Here is a 23,226-nt window from a genome sequence, read left to right on the forward strand (position 1 = left end):
ATACTGCTCATCAGTCTTCCACTGGTTATCTCAATTTGGCCCTATATTGTACTTCCTTTTCTATTAGTACATTTTCTAAAAACATATTGATGAGATGTATGAAAATATACTTCAATTATCACTGTTCTAGAAATAGCTTTAATATTTTGAGAAAATGTGTCAAAAGCCAAATACACTTTTTTTTCCAGAAAACACAGGGATTCATTAATGATAAGGTAGCAATCTTTTTCTCATTGTAGAAATAAATTATATAAAATTTAAGCTCTTGATTTTTTTATACTTTATTTTCTATCTTTTATATATATCACACATACTCATTGAAGGAAAAAGACTAAAAGCACAGATTTACACCAAAAGAGGTGATAAATAACTGCTCTTACTCCAAAAGAATCATATTAATATAAACAATTATAAATTTCAGATACATGAACAGGCCATGTTCTGTAAATAATAATGCGTTATACATTATATGTTACATAATATTAATTTTATCTTACTACTTTGCAAAATATTTTAGCCTTGTCCAGTTTTTCCTTATGCCTCAGTTTTCTCATTTATAATTTAGGGACTCACCTCTTTTTATAGTTTTATCAGAAATCAAGATATTTTGCTAATAAGAATCATCCTTGAAATCTTACCAACAAAGTAAAGTCACATCAAACACACTGAGATCTATTTTTTTTTTTTTTTTTTGGGGGGGAAAAACACAGTGATTCTGAATCTTCCTCAGAGGTAAAGTTCTAAAGTCAGAACCCAAATCATTCTTTGTGAGGGGCCACCAGGGGGACAGATACTGTCAGTGAGCAATTGCTACTCAGTATTTTTCCTCTGGTGTGAGAGTAGATCATTATTTCTTTGGTTTGAACACCAGATAAAATCTGTAGTTGGTTGGATTTAGAGGTCACACTATGTAAAAAATATCTATCACTAAACACCAGACTTACATGCAGCACAGGGTGCCTACATACCTAAAATCCTTTTGAAGTGCTGAACTTCACCTTGAATTCAGTCCGGGGTTTACACAGGGTGAAATCCACCCTGTTTTAATTTTTAATTATTTTTCTCTCTCTCTTTTCCCACTTTTTGCTAAGTGTGTATTTCTGCTCCTCCTTTAAATATGTCTACTCACATGAATAATAAGAAAGCAACTTCATTTTAGGTAGGGAGATGGTATGTCCCATCTTTGTACTAATTCTGAAGTTGAGACAAATTTTTTATGTATGATTAATTTGGAACTAATGTTGTAAAGAAAACTCCCTCAAACCTTTCATATGACTTTCCCCCATATGTTTATATTCTAGAAAACTGCAGCACTGGGGACGTGGCTCGCAGAGAACTCAGCATCGCTACGTAAGGAGCAAACACAGAGCAGCACTAACTCAGCTTGAGATTACATGACTCATGTCCATGTTACTGTGATCAAAGAAAAGAAGTTATTGGGACCAACAATGTTATGATACAAAAAAAAAAATCGTAACCATCAAATCTCAAAGTGAAGATTAACAGACTAAAGAACATGAAAACCTTTAGAGTTTTAGGGATGCAATATTTTGCTAACACATTCAAATAAGATTATCAGGAGAGAAGTGTCTGCACTTGCTGCGGCGAGCGGTGGAGGATGCTCTCCGGATCTTTGTATTCGTTGACTGGGTTCATCACAGCAGCATACACTTCACCGTAGGCTCTGCAGACTAATTCTGTAGACTGTTTTATGATCTGCTCCCTATTGATAAACAAACAGTATGTGAACTCACAATCCGAAAATAAAACTCACTAAGAATTCTAAGAAACTTCATATTTGAACCAACACATTTCATTTTCATAACTGCCACATACATACTATAAAAAAATCACTGTACAACTACACAAGTTACTTTGGTTTGGGGATCAAACATACTTTTTATATTCCTTATTTGTTTATTGTTGCAGAAGGGAGGGGCTGTGTTTTGTCCACAGTTGTACCTTTAGGATTACTAGACAAAAACCAGAAACTGTGACCTACCATCAAGGTCCTGATTTTGCGAACGTGCCTGACAACACAGCAATGTTAAAGAAAGAGGCTTATCATCATTCTATTTATCAACACTTTGAATCTCAGAATAACTTCCAGTAAACCATCCTTTCAGCCACAGCTCCTACACCAGTAATTGCATTTTAGATTTCTCATCTATTTATGTTACCAGGTTAAAATAATGGGACACTTGCCTCCAACAAGTCAGCATTTTCCACAAAAAGCATTTCTATATATGCACATAAAAGAATAAAAAGTTTCAAATGAACTGAAGCAAAATTTTAAAGATCTGGCTAGAAAAAACAGCACTGGGTTCATAATGTCTCCATTAACTGCCTCCATGTTCTCGTGACATTTACTTCTTGTCATCCTCAGCTACTTCTATTCATGTGTCACTATGCCTAGAGACAAAAACACTATCTTTTCTAATTTTTACAACTAAATGTAAATGTGTCTTTCAAGCTTCACTCCCAAACCTACTTTTTTGTTGCTTATTTCCGTCAGTGGCATAACCATGTTGCGTCACCTCAGTTCAGACCCTAACGAACTCCTATATGGAGTACAGAAAAAAGCTCCTATCTGGTCTTCCCCCTTTCTAGTCTCTTCCACATTCAATCTATTATAAGCACTGCTGTTAGATTAATCTTTCTAAAGCATCCCTATTATCTTGTCTCTCCCTCACCCAGGGCCTTCCTTCAAGGAGTGTCTCCAGTTTCCGAGAAGTCAAAATCCCTCGTCCTGTCATTTAGAATCCTTTATAATACCTTCCATATCACAACGCTAATCCTGAGGTCTGACATAACTCCTGATTATTCTGTCCTGCTCTTGTTCACCTGAATTCCTCTGCTCTATTCCTCCATTTGCCCAGGGTGCTTTTCTCTCTCTCTCACCCTCAAATGCCCTTAATTCTCAGTAAAAATGTACTCTCTCATTCCCTGATCCTCAGAGCTAGAAATAATTATTCCATTTTGGAATGTCCATGACCAAAATGATACTTGGAAGACTATCTGTAGAAACATGTATCTGTGGTCTAAGAAAGTATAAGGTTAACTGGATGGAATGAGGAGGGAAGTACACTAATGACCTAGGATCATCAGCACCGTGTTCTGATGGGGTCTCAAACTCTTGGTGAGGTGAAACGACTTGACATTTCCCCAAACTACTAAAGCTTTCAAAATGAGAGTGGGTAGAAGGCAGTTACACTGAGGAAATTCTCTGAGCAGAGTGGACTAATGCCACTGGCTATCCTACCTTTTCACTGGAAGGGAGGATGGCAGAAACTGGTTTGGAAATCTACTTAACCAGGTGATCCTTTGAGATATTTTTGATCTATTAGTGATCCTTCCTATAATTAACTGAACACAATAATAAATGCATCAGTATGATGCAAAATTATTTTCCATACATGAAATTGGTGAAAAATACTATAAACTGATATTTTAAAAATCTGTTAAATACACATTTGATGTCCATTTTGCAACAAGTCAAATTATGAATTTTAGACATAGTGTTTTTCATTCTTTACTCAAAGCAGTAAGACAGATTGATTTTGGGGGGGTGTATAAAGCATCCATTGCTTATGCCTCATACTCTAAAATCTATACGCAATCTTTATACTACATAAAGAATACAGAGAGACAAGGCTATTCCCTCTCACAAGAAGTTTAAAATCAGAATATGGTAATTGTACCATATATTAAATATAATTTTTAAAAATCCAGAGTAACTGGTAAATGTAGAATGAGTTGCTGAAAAATCTGAATAAATTTTAAATTTTATTCCCAAGTCCAAATGATGAAAAATTTTAAATTTATTGGAGTTTAGTTGTAACCCAGGGCAAGCTTCTGTTTATAAGCTAAACTAGCTTACAAATGTCTACAACTCACAATGCATCAGAAAAGTCATTATAAATCCGCAATGGAGAAAACCAGAACAAAGCAATACTGCTAAGACATAAATAAATAAAATCAAGCCAATAATATGAATAAGAGTTCATAATTTACTTTCAAAGTTGGTGTTCGATAGTACAGGGTTTCTCATTCTGTTCCTCAGTTTAGGAAGCTACCAAGATAGGGAAGGGATTAAAAAATGAACACGGCTGTGCAGAACAAGATAAAAGATACCGAAGCTCACGGAGAAAAGAAGTCTTTCATGTAGTGGGGTGAATAAAGAAAGGGGAAAGAACTGTTCCTCCTGGCCTGTCAGCTAACTGCTAAAGCCAACCAGGGGAGAAAGGCAATGGGAAGAGAGATTCTCCAAAGTGAATCTGAGTCAAATCCAAACTGTAAAGCGCAAGAACTGTGACTGATAATGATCTTCCACACTTCCGAACCAATATAAGAGTTCACTACCACTACCAAAGCCAGGTATAGGTCCACACACTCACGTTCAGTAATTCTTTTCTAATGAACGATGTATAGTAGAGATCAAATGGTACAGTGATGGACACTACTGTCAGAAGACCTTGACTCTAGTTGGAGCTCTGCCACTTATTACTTTGCCTTGAACAAGTAATTCAGCCTTTCTAGAACTAATTCACTACAATAAGGCAAAATATTGAGCTTGATAATATTTATAGGGTACTTTTAGCTCTTAAATTATTCCACTGGATTAAGGGCATTTTAATGATCTGCTATTTAAAAAAAAAAACCCTCTACGTGCCTATTTATACACATACATACATACATACATATGCATACATCCCATGCACGCATACACATATATAAACATACACGCATGTTATTTTGGGGAATTGGATTCCTTAAATAATGATTTATAATAAGCATATCAGTTATTTGTATATATTTTTACTTTAATATACAAATCTGAGGTGTTAAAAGTTTTACTTTCTTGCCATTTTACTATCCCCTCCTTTTTATTTATAGTGTTAATTACTATGCAATTAGTATGTATCTTTTATCTTAAAAAGTATATGCATGTATCTGTATATCTGTCTGTCTGCCTGCCTGGTGTCTTGGACCAAATTATTAACTAACATCATTTAAGAAATACAGAGTCTCAAATAATAATGAATCATTATGGTGACAAATAATCAATGTTCAAAAGGGAAGTTTCAGGTATTCTCTAACTAAATACAAACTCGCCAACAAATCATGTCAGTCATGTGCTTCTGAAAACCTGGAATGGGCTTATCAACTCGTGTACAGATAGGAAAAAAGCAATATTGTTTTTTAGTGGTGTATGCAGAGCACTGGTGCTAGCATGGGCAGCCACCTCACACCTACACACTGTATTCTGATCAATCACAGCTGAGGACACAGCTGGTGGATGGAGAGTACTTTCAGAATTATTTTTTTTAATTTTAATTCAATTAATTAACATGTAGTGTATTATTAGTTTCAGAGGTAGAGTTCAGTGATTCATCAGTTGTATATAACACCCAGTGCTCATTGTGTCATGTGCCCTCCTAACGCCCATCACCCTGTTACCCCATCCCCTTACCCATCCCCCCTCCAGCAACCCTCAGTTTGTTTCCTAGACTTAAAAGTCTCTTATGGTTTGTCTCCCTCTCTGATTTTGTCGTATTTTATTTTTCCCTCCCTTCCCCTATGATCCTGTTTTGTTTCTTAAATTCCACATATGAGTGATATCATATGATAATTGTCTTTCTCTGATTGACTTATTTTGTTTATAGCATAATATCCTCTAGTTCTATCCACATTGTTGCAAATGGTAAAATTTCATATTTTTTTGCTGGCTGAGTAATATTCCAGTGCGTGTGTGTGTGTGTGTGTGTGTGTGTGCGCGCATCCAGGCGCGCACGTGTATCACATCTTCTTTATCCATTCAACTGTTGATGGACATCTGGGCTCTTTCCATAGTTTGGCTATTGTAGACACTGCTTAGAATTATTTCTGTCAGTTAAAATCTAAAGATAGGTTCTGCTTTTCACATGACCAAAGAATATGCAAAAAGGCCAGTTGAAAGGGAAAAAAAATTGAATGTAAGCTATGATATCTATAAAATTAGACCATTAACTTTCTTGGTCTCTTTACTACCATGAAAATCTCATTGGTAGTAATTTACTAGGTGGTGCTCTGTTGGTCTTTCGACAGTTTAATAATCCTCATAGTGCAAATAGAACTTTCAAAAAATAAAACATGACTCATACAAATAAAGAATGAAAGAATGTCAAAAATTTAATAACTTCTTCATGAGGAAACTATTAAGATGGTAAAGCCAGTTCACAGAACGTTTTGAGGAACTGGTCATGTACAGGCATTTGGAAAGGAAGGTTAGAATAAAACAGGTTAGACACAGAACAGGTGAATGTCCCATGGAGCAAAAAAATACACAGGACATGAGGAAGCATGGGGCCTTTAATAAACAATAAGGAGAGCATCGAACTATGAAACATCCCCCCAAATAATTAAATAAATCCTGAAGGGCCTGTTAACAACGCTTCAGTGTGACACAGAAAGGATACACTGCTCTCCCAAACCCGATGTGCCCTATTTCCAAGCTTCAGAAAGTCTTTCTTACTTTTAGAAGGTAGTTTGCTATACCAGTGTATCATGTATCAAGGATAACAGTCATGTAGTTAATCAACTACTGGAAAAAAGAAAAAAGAAATTGAAGGAGGAGAAGATGAGGATGTTATAAAATAGTACAGAAGGGCAATACTTTTCTTATGTATCAGAATACCATGCATTAAGAAATCAATTTGTCCAGTTATGAACATCGCCATGTCCTAAAAATTTAGTATTATAAATCTCAAAAATACTAATAAAGACTAATATATAACTAAATGGAGATATCGTCCATTTTAAAACATGTTCACAAAACATTTTAAACAATTATTTAAAGCATTTAGCTGTGATAAGAAATGAACAGCTTACTTCCAGAATCAGTGAGCTTGTCATTAATCAGTACTTTAGGATTTTGGTTGCCATAACAACATGACACAACTTTCATCATTACCATAAACCCAGCAACTCTAAAAATAGCTTATTTCAACATTCAGGCTCTGTGATCACTAAAATTGAGCTTTATTACAGAACCACAGTTCAGAGTGCAATCAAATGCATCACAGGAGAGAAGAAGTCATTAACGGTTTAAGCCTGAAAAACTAAAAAGAAAAGATGATAATATATTTATAAATAATACATGGGTTAAAGAATTTTTCTTTTAACATAATACAAACATCAAAGGCGTCACAATGGGTCAAGTCAATTTTCATCCCAGGTCAGTTTCCTGTCACTCACTGTAAAATTAAAGTATATCTGAGGGGCACCTGGTTGGCTCAGTCGGAAGATCATGCGACTCTTGGTCTTGGGATTGTGAGTTCAAGCCACACGCTGGGTGTAGAGATTACTTTAAAAAATAAAATCTTTTTTAAAAAAGCATATTTTACATAACACCATGCCCACAAATCTCATATAAGTGTTACCTATCATGCAAACATTTTTCAGCTTCCTTTAAAAATAATAAAATAATATAATCTCAACATAGAAAGGACTAATAAAAATACAGTCCATTCCAGTGTTAAACAGAACAGGTTTTGGAATCAGAAATACTGGATTCAAATCTTGGCTCTGCTTCTTACTAATTGCTTGCCCTTGGTTCAATTACTTAACCTTTCTAAGCAATGTCCTCTTCTATAAAGAGGAAATCATAAATCATGGACTCACTGGGAGGATTAAGTGAAGTTAATGGATCAATCTTGCTGAGGTATTCAGATTTTACATTGTAGGGGTTGGGGTGGGGCAAGGGTGAAAACAGAACAGTTCAGAAGCTAATGTGATAGCACACGCACAGATGACACTCCCTTGGACCACATGGTAACTGTGAAGATGTTCAAAAATAACTAGTTTCCTCTCACATACTTTTTTCTAGATAAACATTTAATGAAGTGGTTCCATGGGAATTTTGATTGAAGTTATATTGAATTTATTGGTTTAACTATATCACATAACCAGTTTGAGAAGAATACTATGTGACTATGCTGGAACACTGAAAATCTACAGCAAACATCACACTTAATGATGAAATATCAGAAACATTTTCATTAAAGTTCAAAATAAGATATGCACATTCACTATTACATTGGAGCTCTTAACCAATATAATGAATTTCGTTATAAATACTGAAAAAATTAATGAAACTCATTGTTCTTAGATGTCTTTACCCAAAACTAAACAATTGATAAGCTAATAGAACTAAAATAGAGTTTAGTTGCTTGGCCAGATTCAAAATTATCATACAAAATTTAGTATGTTTCCTATATACCAGCATTATCTAATTAGAACAGGTAATGGAAAATAAAAGATCTTATCACAGTCACAGAATTATTTCCTAGGAATAAACCTGTTAATATATAGAGAAGATTATATGAGGAAATTACAAAACTTTATTGAAAATTCTAAAAGATCTGAATAAATAAGCATACCATGCTCATAGATGGGAATATTCACTAATGGATTATACTTTTTCAGTTCTTTTTTGCTCATTCTTAGATTAGCTTGGTGAATGTTTCATATGCACTTGAAAAGAATGTTCCCTTCTATAGTTGTGTGTGGTATCTCTCTAGTAGAGGTTGAGCTGATTAGTGGCATTGTTCGGTTTTCTACACCATACTAGATTTTTGTCTACTTTTTCTGTCAACTACTAAGATAGCAGTGTTGAAATATCTACTTTTAATTGTCAGTGTATCTATTCTTCCTCAATTCTTTGAGCTTATACTGCTTGTTTTTTGAAGCTCTGCTATTAGTTGCACATATTTAAGATAATTATATGTTCTTCATAAACTGATTCTATTATTATTGTAAAATGTCCCTCCTTATCTTTGGTATCTGTCCTGCAGTCTAATTTTTCTGATAGTAATATAGCTACCTTAGCTTTATTATGATTAGTATTTGCACAGTATATCTGTTACCATCCTTTTAAAGTATCTGTATCTTTATATTTAAAGTGGATTTCTTAATAGATAGCAGACAGTTGGGCCACACATTTTCACCTAATCTAAGAAGCTCTGCCTTTTACCTGGAGTGTGTTAAGTCTTTCACGTTTAATATAGTTATTTATAAGGCTGAACGTAAGTCTGTCATCCTATTTTTTTTATATTTGTCCCTTCTGTTCTTTTTCCTTTTCTGCTTTGTTTTGATATGATTGTTTTTTAGCATTCTATCTTATCTATCGGCATGTTAGATAATTTTTATTTAAGAGCTTGCTGCAAGGTTCACAATGTACCTTCAAAAATATTATATAACAACCTTATAACATCATAAATGTACATTTCTACTTTCCTCCCACTCTATCTTTTGTGGATTTGTTGTCATGAATTTTATTTCTATGTGTTAAAAATTCCACAATTCACTGTATTTTTGTTTTAAATGGTCAACTATCAACATCTTTTATATTTAGTATTTCCTGTGCTCATTATTCCTCTGTGAGTTTTCTTCTGGTATTCTTTTCCTTTAGCCTGAAGGACTTCTTTTATCATTTCTCACAGTGCAGTGTACTGGCGATAAATCCTCTCTGCTTTTGTTTATCTCAAAATGTACTTAATGCTCTTTCGGTCTGAAAGATACTTTTGATGAAAACACTATCAAAGTAGATATTTAAAGATGATATTCTATTGTCTTATGGTTTGCACCGTCTCTAACTAGAAGTCAGTAATATACTTACCATTATTCCCTGCTAACAATATGTCTTTTTCCCTCTGGCTGCTTTCAAGATTTTTCTCTTTATTAATGGTTTTCAGTAATTTGATTATAGTGTACCTTGGTATAGTCTTCTCTGTTGGGTTATTTAACTTCTTGAGTCTGTGGGTTCATGTTTTCTTTTCTTTTTCTTTTTTTTTAAGATTTTTCTTTTTTTTTAATGTTTTTTTAAATTATATTATTTAGTCACCATACAGGTTCATGTTTTCTATCACATTTGGAAAAAGTTGTTTTATTCAAATTTTTTCTGACTCAATCTCACTATGACACTCCAGTTATGCCTACTTTAGACTGCTTACTATTATGTCACAATTCACTAAGACTCTCCATCTTTTTCTAGTATTTCATTTTTTTCTTCTGTGCTTCAGTTTGGACGGTATCTACTGTACTCTTTTCAGGCTGCCTGATCTTTCTCTCCGTGTCCAACTGACAGTTATACCTACTCAGTTAATTTTTCATTTTAGATATGATACTTTTTGGGTACAGAATTCTCATTTTGTAAAATTCCTTATTTTTTCTCTCAGTATAATAATGTTTTCCTTTAAGTCCCTGAACACACTGTAAACAGCTGTCCTAAAGACTTTACCTGCTAGCTCTATAAATTGTCATTTGCCAGTTTTTTCTACTGACAGATTTTTTTCTAGTTTTGGTTCATATTTTCCTACTACTTCACCTGAGTACTTTTTTATTGCATTATAAATGCTACACTGCTGATTGTCTGCATTTGTTATCATCCTCAAGAGTGCTAAGTTTTGTTCTGGAAGGCACTTAATTTAGTTAAAGATCAGCATGATATTTTAGAGTTTGTTTTTAAGCTTCTTTGAGTCTAAAGTAGCCTTTCCTGTAGGACTAAATTAACTCTGCTTTTAAGGCTTGGACTTTGTGAAGTCTCTAAAGCACTGTGTAAGCTCCAGTTATTTTTCAGCTCACAGGTTTCCTGTAACTGTTCTTTCACTAGTAGTCCTATTTTCCCCCAAAACTACTTTATTTTTATTGATACAGGTATTCCTTTTTTTTTTTTTTAAAGATTTTATTTATTTATTTGACAGAGAGAGACAGCCAGCGAGAGAGGGAATACAAGCAGGGGGAGTGGGAGAGGAAGAAGCAGGCTCCCAGAGGAGAAGCCTGATGTGGGGCTCGATCCCAGGACTCCGGGATCACGCCCTGAGCCGAAGGCCGGCGCTTAAGGACTGTGCCACCCAGGCGCCCCGATACAGGTATTCCTGATCGTTAATATGTGTGGCTTAAAAGGAGGCAGTTAAAGAAAAGAAGAAAAAGAAAAAATTATTCTGTCTACCTCTTTAAAAATATATTTCCTTTAAAGGCATTATTTTTTAATTATTAAATTATATTCCTAAGATGAAAAAGAGTTCTCAAATCACATCCAATTTCTGATATGCTCACTTTAGGAAGCATCTATAATTTCCTTTATTTCTTAAATTACTCATAGAAATAATTCTGAATCATCAAGAAAAGACATTGAGAATAACATGTATTTTTAACTGTGGTTTCTGTAATCTAATCTCTATATTTACACCATTGAAAGGTGACTACTGGGGTTTGGCACTGAAAAAAGAACACACCCTTCTAATTCACCCCAAGGAAGAAAGGAAGGAAGACATCCTTAAAACTATTTTCTTTCCCTTTTCTTCATTTCCAATACAACTTTACTTCCTGGCATTTATTCAATAGTTTATTTCGAGGCTGAGGCATTCAATCAAAATCTCCTTTGAAAGGCAGTCAAACTCTTTAAGACAAAGAAAAGGGAGACAAGAGTGATAGCTGTCCCAGAGGTATTGCAACCATAGTAAAGTGCAGGAAGGCAGAACAGTAACAAAATTTTAAAAAAGATTAAAAAAGAATATTTTATATTTCAAAGATCTATTTCAAAGAAACAATTGACATTTTAAATAAAATATGAATAGAAAAGAAATTGGTGACATAAAAAATGAATTTTGATTAAAAATGAATTATCATTTTGAAAAGGTTCAAAATTTAACTGAATAAAAGCTCTGTCCTATTGTCTCAAATGCTTTATAAATAAGATCAAATATTGTGCCTATACAGTAGCAGAGATAAGGACAGAAGTTAATTTTGAAAATAAGAAAATGCCATCAATAAAAAAAAAAAGGGAAAAAAAGCAGTTAGAAAATCTGCTTTCATGGTGAATCTTAAATTTTTAAAATAAGTAGCCAAACTGATATCATATTTTTTTCTTCTGAAAATATACTCACAGGTTACACTTTAATTTTAGAATCCTTTGCAAATAATATCTTAGAAATTTTCTAATGAAAATAGTGATAAATAGGTAGTAACCAATTTCTCTTAGTTGTCCTATTATTATATAATACATATCTCAATTTTTAAATGTCACTATATTAGTAAAAATTTATAACAGGATGTTAGGTACATACTATGAAAACAAAATACTAATTAAAAACTTAGATTTTAAAAAAATATACCAAAAACTATGTACATTTGGCTGTTAATAAAACAACAAAATTTACATTATTATTGTTAATAAAATAAAAGTAAACAGAAAACTAAAATACTTCAGTAATAGAAGACAAACATCTGATTTGAAATATCACGTAAGCTTTAGAAAATCTGAGGAGTCCTCACAGATAAAGAGTTTAGACAGAGTCATAGAAAGTGCTTAATCCCACTGCTAGTTCTATAACTTTACTTTAAACTATTATTAAAGTTTACGAAATGGGGAAAAATCTATTAAGAGTATCCCTGAGTCTAAGGATGTAACATACGCCTTTAAAATTTTGAGGAATGCTGTCAAATTGCTCTCTAAAAGGATTGTACTAATTTATATTCTCATCAACAGCATATGAAATAATGCCCATTTTCCCAGACCCTTTCATTAGCAAATAACAAACTTTTTATTGTCAGTAATCTGCTAGGCCGAAATTCTCATTGCTGTTTTAATTTGCATTTTTGATCATTACTATGTTCTCATTATTATGTTCTCATATTTATTTTCCATTTGCATTTCTTCTGTGAATTGTCCAAACATACAATGCCTGTTCTTCTACTGTTTTGTCCTGATTTGTGGGATTTTGTTCAATATTAAGGATAATACATGAAGGATAACCTGTCTGTTACATAACTTGCAAATATTGTTCCACATTACTGTTTATATTTTAACTTAGTTTATATTGTTGTTTTCTGTGAAAAAAACAAAAACAAAAACAAAAACTTTAAAGAGTTTTGTAGCCAAATCTGTCCATTTTCTCCTATGGCATCTGGGCTACTTACCATCCTTTATAAAACACATTAAAATTTCCCTTCAATTGGCATATTATGAAAAGAAAAATGGTATGTTTCATATTTAGTGATGCCCCAAACAACTCAACACTCAAATACTAAGACTGAAACATGTGATTAAATCTAAAAGAGCTGCAGGTATTCATTTAAAAAAATAATTTAAGAAACACACACAACAATTTGAGCCATGGCATAATGGAGTTTCTTTTACAATCTCTCGGGTCTTTAGAACTCCAGTTATGTAGATAATATGAAGTCTTTTAGGATAATAAAATATAAAAGTAAAAAACAAATTAAAATCATTCACTCTAACTACACCTAATATGGTCCATCCCATTTCCTGCCAATTCTAATTGGTATCAAACTTTTCTGCATGTTGAGCCAAAAGCTGCCTCCTTGCTTTATTTACTGCTGTAGACCTACTATCCAGAACAACAGAAAACAAGTGTACCGCCACCTCTGTACCACTACATCCTTGCAGATAACTGAAATTTTTTCTTCAAGTTTGATTATTCTTTCCTTACTGTACTTTTTAATATAAGTATTTGTCCACATGTCTAACTGACCCAACAGACTATAATCTCCATGAAGACAGTGCAAATGTCTTTTAAATCTTAATCCTTGCCTGTTATATAGAAAGCATTTAATACAGAACTGGGTGAATGGAAAGAAAAAAAACACATAGAGTTAATTGTCTAATTTCCTACTTTTAGACAATTTACATTTGTCAATATATTCCTTATAAATAAGAAAGTCAGACAATATGATCTGTCTCTTCTAACTGTAACTTTCTAAGATTTTAATATATAGTTCTTTGTCTTGAACACATTCCTGATAAATATGTGATATTGAACAATTAAAAATATATCCCCAGATCCAAAACAGTCTATAAAGTCATTCATCTGCACTGCGAAATTAATATATTATTGATCTTCCATGACATTTTCAATGCCATTCTGACATGTTTGTTAATATAGGGAACTTGGCATTATGGCTATACACATCCAATTATATTCACGTTAATTTTATAAACCATTCACTACATAGAGACTTTGGAGCTGTATACATGCAAGCAATAAATATGAACAGGGTCTCAGGTCCGATCTCTTAGGGGTGCTCAGGCATAACACAAGGTTGGTAACTAGAGATCTTCAACGGTAAATCTATTCTTGAAAATAAATTTTTTCTAAGAAATGTGCTTGATATTTTTAAAAATATATGAATCTTTACCAACTAGTTGAAACCAAAAAAATACTTACTTCACCGTGGCACTTAAAAGAAAGTTCAGCTGTGGCATTAGCAAGCTGTCTGGGGCTGACAGGTAACGATCAAACTGAACCTACATGAATGAGAGAAAGAGCATATGTTTGCCAGTAGACATCTCAAATAAACTCGCACTTATAAGGGTTAAATCTTAGCAAATACACCATTGTACAAATAATCAGTTCTTTGTGATCAAAATGAGTTACTGCTTCAACATTCTAACTAAAATTCCCTAAAAGTGTCGACTTCTTAATGTAGTCAATATCAGCAATAGCTACTTTAAAAATTCTGAATCCAAGTCATTCATTCTAATCTCCTTCACCAAACTTTTGAGTAACAATATTAACAAGAAAAGTCATCAGATTTCAAGTCTATCTTACTTTCTTAAATCCACTCTATTTGTTAATTGTTAATTTATCTATTCATTCAACCTATATTTATTGAGTAGCTACTATTAGGAAGGTACTGTATTAGGTAAAGTGTATGTAACAGTGAGCGTAAGAGGACAGTCCCTAGCTTCACAGAGCTTATGATCTACTGAGAAAAGTAGTAAACAAATAATAATGTAAGTAAATATAGAATTACAAATTGTGTTAGATGCTATGAAGGAAAAACACCAAATTACTATAAAAGTGTGAATCAGGAGGATGGACCTGGTTTCTGTGTTTGGCAAAAGAATCTGAGGAAAGAACATTTGAAGTGAGATCTTAAGAAATGAATAGAGATTAAGTAAGAGCGTGTGTAGGCGGGGTTCAGAGGGTAGCATGGATGGGACAGCATGGATGAAGGCTTGAGGTGAAAAAGAGAATGGCTAACAGAGATCAGTTCATGTAGGTCTCCTACTCTTTTTTAAAGGATTTTAATTCTTATTGGCAAGAGCATTTAGGAAACCACTGAAGGAGGGGAATAAACTGATTTAAGCTTTAAGAAGCTATGTCTGGCTACAGCAAGAAGGGAAGATTGTAATGGTAGATGCAAGGACACCCAATAGGTAGCTATTGAAGCATCTTAGACTATAAGGACAATAACATGGTAAACAGAAGAGGAGAGATATTTGAGAGAACTGGACAGTAAAATCATCAGCATTTGGTTAGTGACAAGGTGCAGGGCTGACTCCTAGATCTGGATCTGTATAATTTAATACAGAACATTATCACAATTCATAACTGTATTCTTTTCATATTTATTTAGCTGTGTAATAGTTACACTCCTTACTAGATCACATCTGTTTTCATCCCAATTCTTAGTACGGTGCCTAGGAAGCAGCAGTTAGTGTTGAAATGATAATGGACGGATGCTCTTACCACTTTCTGAGTTGGGAAACTTGGAAAAGAACCTGGGGGTGGGGGGCAGGAAAGACTTAGAAGAGTTCAAGTCTGGGAAATGATGAACTGAAGTGCCCTGAAGCATTCGAGTGAAGGCAACAGATGGTTATATATAAAATGATGGACCACACACAAAACAAGATTCTGTTTCTTTACAGAGGCAGATATTCAACTTAATTGCTATTGAAGTTTAAGACCAAGCACAAAATAATTTGTAATGGGGTTTAAATATATTTTGTGGGTTATATTATGGACTGGGCATATGTTGGTGGGGGAGAGAAAGAGGGAGGAAACACATTTATTCAGTACTAAGATTACTGATCTTAGTGTAGACTTATGCCCTCATTTGGAGGGGGGCGGAATATCTTGAAGTGAGACTACTGGGTACTATGGTGAGTGTATATTTAACTTTTTAAGAAATTTATCTTTTTAAATTAATCTAAAATTTATTCATTTTCATTTATTTTTAAACTTTTTAGAATAAAATCTTCATATTTTTATAGTTTTTACTGTGATGTTTGATGAACAGAAGTTATAACTATTACTTCTCTCTATGTACATAATGTTCCTTATTTATCTTATTTGGTTTTTTTAAATCTATTTTAATATAAATATTGTCGGCTCTGTACTCTTTGCCTTGTTAGGTATCTTGTGGGCTTATTCTTTTTATTTAATTTAGCTCTGTAATATGATAGGTAACAAAACCTTGGCATTAAAAGGCATCCAGGAGAACTATGTGCTACAGTCAAGCCATTGTGGTAGTGAGCATGTGTGAGTATTTAAATATTTAGGACAGGTAGTATAGCAGCTGAGAGTGTCAGTACTAGGCTGAATGGGGTTGTTCAGAGGATTAGAGTGAATATGTGAAAAACACTAACACACTCAATTAATGCTAAAGACATTGTTGTTATTACTGTTGCTAGTGTATCATTACAAAGCTTCCAAACAAGATCACCCTACGATGGCTAAACGCGCGTCGTCCAACTGGTGGATATACATACATGCCGAGTATATACGTAAGACGCGGAAACACGCTACGAGAAGCGGCGCTCATGCAGATGTGCAGGCAAGCTCTTCGCTCGAAAAGAAGGAAATAAAGTGGAGGTTCAGGGAGTCTCACACTCCAGAGTAATATGTTCTTTTAAGACTGGAATCCAACTTCAGTTATCATCTCAGGAAGAAATCAAGAACTATATGCCAGAGATCACTGCCAGTAAGAAGTCTTTAATGATATACAGCCTAACTTGTTTGCATCTGTCACTCCTGTTTCTCCATTACGTTAGAAGTAAAACTGGGAAAATGAAGAAAACCTCAACAGGAATGATGAGGTGTTAGGTAGAGTGGAGTACTACAAACGTGTGTCTTGGTCAGACCTTAGTTAAAGCAAACGTGTGTACAATCATTATTACTGCATCCAATGTGAATATAGCGTTATCAAGAGATAAAATTACCACCCAGGACCAAATTAGCACACAGGAAAAAAGTAATAATGTTCTATGAGGAAACCTATGTTGAAATGCTTTACTATTCACTTACCATTGCAGCCTTCAGTGCCACAGAATCTAGGTTGGGCAAATTAGCTAAAGAGCCCTAAAAAACAAAACAGAACAGCAAAAACAAGACATAAAGAAAGGTGCTATGGTTTCAGTTCACTTACGAAATATAGTCTATTAATAGATTGCCCAAATGTGGACATTCAGCGCCTTTCCAAAGAACTCAAGTGTCATCTCTTCAACCTCAGTTAGTGCAGGGACTATGACTTGTTCATTTTTGTGTAACCAGCACGAAGGCATGCAATCATATTTGCTGGAGGGAGTGACAAGCACAAGTTTATTAACAATGGGAATACCAGGATATTTCAGATTTACACACAAGCAAAGCAAAAACGCAAGGAAGCACTTAGAGAACGTCAGTACATCAGGGAGGCCTGAAGGTGCACTCTGACAATTTTAGATAGTGTAAAATAGCAGCAGAATTGATTCTCCTTTGGTAGAAATTTGCTTGCTGCTTTATCAGAATAAAAAATTTGCAGCTGGTGATTTTTGAAAGCTTCATTTAAAAGTTCCTGGACTATAAAATATTCTTCACGTTAATGCTATTTAAATGAGTTCTCTGCTTTTTAAAGAAAGATCCTTCCATGGATTTCTTGAGTTCCCCCACTCTCTTCACAATTTCCACTGGAGTTCTATAACTTAAGAAGATCTTGTGCTGGCCTCAAAGTATTTACCTTTCCAAAGTAAAAGACCAAGATTTGCTAAGTTAAAAAGGCGATGACTGCATTTACACAGTAGTCTATACATTCAATTAACTGATAGTGATACAGCACTCTGGAAAGTTTACCAGTATGAATATCCTTTATACATTTTATAATACTAAGTTGTTGTTTTTTTAATTTTTAACCAAAATTACCATGGTAAAAAGGACAGTTAATATTTGGGGGCACTCTACTACATCTCAGGTAGTCAGTTAAGAACGTACATGTATCTTCTCACTTAATCTTCAGAACCCTATGATACAGATAATATTATTACCCCAATTCCACAGATGAGGAAGTAGACACAGAGAGATAAATAGCTATTAAGAGGCAGAGCCAAGATCCAAACTAGAGTCTGGCTCTAGAACCCCTGCTCTAAACGGGCGTTTCTCTAATTAGGAACACCCATGTGCTTACCTGTTCAGGCTTATGTTGCTGTACGGTGTTATAGATAGAACTCAAGCCTGCTCTGGTTAAAACATAAGAGGCTTGCTCATTTATAAGTGTGTCCAAATGTGCTTCAATCTAAAATAAAACACAACAGAAAGAAAGTATTTTAAAAGAGGAATAAGACTGGTGAGAGTAGTAGACCACCCTGGAGTCAGCTCTTCATCAGGGACTTGCTCCTTGCCAGTGGCATAAGGCCAGACCATGAGGCACAGGGGCTGCTTCTGTGACAAAAGCTTTTCCCTCCCTAAAGAGGAAGTCCTCCTACAAAGGGGAGAGAAAGTCTCACTTTAAAGATGATAACTGAAGAGGACACCAGGCTAGCCACTAGTGAAAAAAATCTGAGTTGCTTGTCAGCTCTTTTAAAAGATGGCACTAAGCAAAACACAAAGAAACAAACACTAAAAAATAGCAATTGTAAAATAAAATATTTAGGAAGACTTCTGGGAAGATGACGGCCTGATGTTCCTGACCTCCACATTCCCTCACCCTCCCAACTTATGGGACCGACTCGACCCATCAAATGCGCCGTCTGGAGAAGCAGGTTTGTTACAATTAGGGGAGAGTCGAGGACTCGGCAGAAGGCTGGTCAAAGATTTCAGGTTTAGGAACTGCCCACGAAGATGTGAGCTAGCAGACGTGAGCTGTATGTGCTCACCTGCTTTGTAGTATCTTTGAGGAAGCCATCTAATGTTAACGGGGCAAAATCCACACAAGCGGACTACCCTGATGGGTTGAAGTATCTCCCAGTGGGAAGAAGCCTGCTGCTCCCTTACTTTTACCAGTATAGGCCTGAGAGTTTGAAGGTCTTCCATCTTTTCCCGACCAGGGAATTCCCTCAGTTTTACCAGTTTGCTTGCCCATGGCACAGTATACTCCTAACTGTGCTGTTAATGTCCGAATGCTTGCTGTTGTCCAAGTAACTCCAATAGCTGAGCCCTTCCCCTTTAAAAAATTTACAACTAACTGAAAAGAGGTATGTTCTAAGAGAAAACTCATCTGAATAATTAGAACAAGTATCTTTTCCAGAGGCAACTCTATTAAAAGACACAGAGTACTTTAATTTTTTTTTTAAGTGAATGTCCAAGAAAGTACAATTAGAGCCCTTAGCCACTAGACTTACTGGAAATCAAAGAAAAACAAGATGTGCAAATATAAACATTTAATGAAAGAGTTACTGCTAAGAACCAAATGAGTATCTGAAGAAGAACAGAAGAAAAGTAATACAGTAACATCAAAGAAAGATTAAATTGAAGAAATATAAAAAGAAATTAGAAGAGAGATTCTGGAGATAAAACCAACTAAGGGCAGGAACTTCAGAATATAAAAAGTAACAGATGGAAAAGTGATAATTAATTAGATAGTAAAAAACTTTAGTGAGCCAAAGAAAGGGTTGAATCTTCAGACTGAAATGGCTCTGCAAAATCCAAATGGAAATAACAGAAAAAGAGACATAGCAAAAAATATCCTAAGGAAATATCTGAACTCAAAGGAAAATCCTTACAAGCTTCCAGATGGACAGAGTAAATTACCACAAAGAAAAGAGAATCAGACTAGCCCGAACTCCTTACTTGAAACGCTGGAAGAAGGCAAGTAAGAGTGGAAGAAAATTAATAGGCTATTGATAGAAAAGCTCTGAAAAATCAAGAATCTTTTATTCAACAAGGTGAACTCTCTTTGGAGAGCCTAAAAACCCACACCTTCTAGTACATGCAACACTGTACAGTCCTCCCTCACTGACTGGGCTGGCCCATGTAACCAGCACTGGCCAACAGCTGATCAGCAAGCATGGAGTAAGTGCAGGCTTCGCACGCACTGAGACACTGGGGCTTGTCCCCTTGGAGTGCAAACACGACCACAGAATATTTAGGAAACACAGATAACTGGGGATAAGACAGAATGATGAGCACCTGATATATCTGAACTGCTTGAGAAAAGATTTAGACAAATGGCAGTGTTTGGGTGCTGAATTAGTGATAAATACAGTAAAAACCAATGAATTTTTTTAAAAAAGAATTTTATTAATTCCACAAAAAAAGAGTTATGTAAGAAAGGAAAATTAATCATACTTCATTATATTTCTTTTAAAAGAAGGCATCAGAAATTGGGAAATATCACAAGTTTAGATGTATCAAAACTGATTCCTTAAAAACCCCTAAAACTTTACAAATGAATTTTTACCACAGCTACTGCCAAATTACGTATATACTTGTAATAACACAGAACATTCAGAGTTTTTTCTTAAAAACATTATATTTACCAAAATTCACTATTTCAAAATCGGAAGCCAAGTATCTGGTAAATTTTACAAATGGCTTTGTTTTAGCGACTTTACAAACTCTTAACTGATACCATTTGGCTTTTGGGCTAGAGTCATTGGTATAACAAACCGTAATGTTTTGCCTAACACTGGTTTACACAGAGATAAAAATGTATCTGTCCTCTGTAACACCTTCTGCACTAGCTAGAAAGCTTGAAAAATATAGCATATTATTCACAGTTCAGAAACCGAAATCTGCATAGAGATTAACTGTTCCAATCAATAAGAAAAGCTTCACTCCACCATCATAAACTATGGTTTGATTAAAAATCGTACTTATTACATATTCTAGCTTCCCCCAAACAAAACCAAAATACCGAGTGTGTGTGTGTGTGTGTGTGTGTGTGCGCGCACGCGTGTGGACTTCCATCAGACTATACCAAAGGATTTATAGAAAGTAGGTCACTGAAATTGGATTAAAGCCAGTAACTGAGATCATATACAGAAAAAAAGGATCTATCACAGTGAGTTGTCATCTTATGGTAAAATTTACCTGAAACTGTAGCATTTCTAGACGTCTGTCAGTGAACTCGAACAGAGCGAGTGTTGTCTTCATCATATATAGTGAATTGACCATGAAAGTGGCCATGTCAGCTGTGCCTAAATTGCTGGCAGATACAGTACACATTTGGAGGAGAGGATCCAAGACACATGATAAAACCTACAAATGAAAAGTAAAATGAAATTTATTTTTTATTCCCCAATCAATCATACAGGCCTGGGTTAACAGTATTTCAGAATGAATATCAAACTAACTGGAAGGGGGCCAACTTACAGAAGTACATTTTAAAAAGATTAAATGGTACAGTAATCATAATGTCTTTTACAATGCGCATCACTGAATAAAATACTTTTCAAATTAAAGAGAGCTGGTTTAATATTTGAAGGAAAAATCAATGAGAAGGATTGTTAAAATGTATGGGTTATAAAATGCCAGAATTTCAACAGAATGTATAATAGAGGAGCAATAAGTAATTATTAAAAATGATTTACAACATACTTGCACAAAGTCAGCTTGACGGGCATCTAATGGTACAACTGAAGAATCGTGAGATGCCAAAACTTCACGCAATAACATGAGTGTCTGATTTAATGCAGAACTTGGTCCAAGATCAGGTGGTGGGAGTTCAACCTAAAATAAAGGGTGCTTCATCCACTGCTTACATTTTTCTGCTACATTTTAACATATAAATAAATGCAATTTACAGTAAAATAATATATATGAAAGATGTAAAGCTTTGACATATTACAAAATCTATAATTTATCAATAGCTTATACTAATAAGCATAGAAAGAGACACAGAAGTTTTTTGTTATATTATTACAGAATATATTCTTCTCACAGCAGTGTAGAATTTGTACTTCTAAAATTCAAAGAGTTATAAGAAAACTTAGTGGTCTTTGAATTGTAGAATTATATTTTTATACAAACCTGAAATGTCCTGTTTTGGTTTTTTAGCCCAAGTCATAAGAAAAAGGCAACCCAGAAACCAGCGCTCCCCCAACTGTAACATAATTGACAATCATCATCCACCCCTGGGCCCAAATCTCAGAGATTTCGGTTCAATATGCATAGGTTTGGGGCCTAGGAATCTATCTTTCAATAAGCACCATAGGCAATTTTCAGGGGATTGGTGTATGGGCTACACACTTCACAAAAATACAGTACACACTGTATTCTACACAGTATAATACTGCCACTAAGATCTTAAGCACTCAAGTTAAAGATTAGTCTTATATTTTAGATTATCATTTTCTAGTTGTATGGTCCTAGGTAAATCTTAAACAACTCAGAGCTTCAGAGAGATTCTGTAAGGGCTAAGTGGGATTGTTGCATCTAAACTACTGGTAGAGTACCAGGCACTTAGTAACTGGAAGGTATGCCAAGTTCATTACCCCTACTTGCCAGCATCATGATATTCAAGAAGACATTTCTGTGAATTTTTTAAAACACATTTTTCTGAGTACTTATAATATTAATATAGACAGATTTTATTTATAAAATCTCATACTTAGAAGTCCATGTATGAGACTATAGCCTTGTATCAGATGGAAAGGTATAAGAATTTTTAAATATCTGGATTTATATTAAGAATGTTTTATATAGAAAAGTTAATACATAAATGACATCAGCAGGAATGGCAAAGTATGGACCTCCGAAAATCATCCCTCCTTCACAAAAGCAACAAAGCCAAAAAAATTATAAGACATGCAAAGAAACAAAAAAATATGGCCCATGCACAGAAAAAAAAAGTCCATAGGAACTTTCCCTGTGGAAGCCCAAACATTGGAGTTACTACTCAAAAACTTTAAATCAGCTATTTTAAATATGTTCAAAAAACTAAAGGAAACCATGTTAATGAACCGAAGTATGAGAACAATGTCTCATCAAATAGAGAACATCAATAAAGAGACAGAAATGATAAGAAAATAACCAACAGAAATTTTGTAGTTGAAAATTACTAAAATGAAAAATTCACTACAGGGATTCAATGGCACACTTGAGTAGGCAGAATAAATGATCAGTGAACTTGAAGTCAGATCAATTAAAGTTATCCAGTCTGGGGAGTCAGAGGAAACAAATGAAAGAAAATTCACAGAGCCTCAGATGCCTATGGAACACCATCAACATAAGTATAATGGGGACC

General features: G+C 34.4%; 1 protein-coding gene across 6 annotated transcripts in view; it reads right to left on the reverse strand.

Moving 5' to 3' along the window:
• Positions 1-1,071: 1,071 nt before the first annotated feature.
• Positions 1,072-23,226, reverse strand: part of COG6 (component of oligomeric golgi complex 6) — an 85,167-nt gene continuing 63,012 nt past the window's right edge. For 3 of the 6 annotated variants that reach the window (XM_026493182.4, XM_026493183.4, XM_026493184.4), the window contains exons 14-19: positions 21,579-21,710; positions 21,072-21,239; positions 18,229-18,336; positions 17,094-17,147; positions 14,229-14,308; positions 1,072-1,723 (exon numbers count right to left, since the gene is read on the reverse strand). In XM_026493182.4, coding sequence (XP_026348967.1) covers positions 1,576-1,723; positions 14,229-14,308; positions 17,094-17,147; positions 18,229-18,336; positions 21,072-21,239; positions 21,579-21,710 — 690 coding nt within the window. In that variant the 3' untranslated portion in view covers positions 1,072-1,575. Of the gene's footprint in view, positions 1,724-6,146; positions 7,346-14,228; positions 14,309-17,093; positions 17,148-18,228; positions 18,337-21,071; positions 21,240-21,578; positions 21,711-23,226 lie in introns of those variants that run through there. The other 3 variants (XM_044381784.3, XM_048215551.2, XM_048215550.2) reach the window with 3 other exon arrangements.

The sequence above is a fragment of the Ursus arctos genome, unplaced genomic scaffold (genome assembly GCF_023065955.2).
Source record: "Ursus arctos isolate Adak ecotype North America unplaced genomic scaffold, UrsArc2.0 scaffold_10, whole genome shotgun sequence".
NCBI lineage: Eukaryota > Metazoa > Chordata > Mammalia > Carnivora > Ursidae > Ursus > Ursus arctos.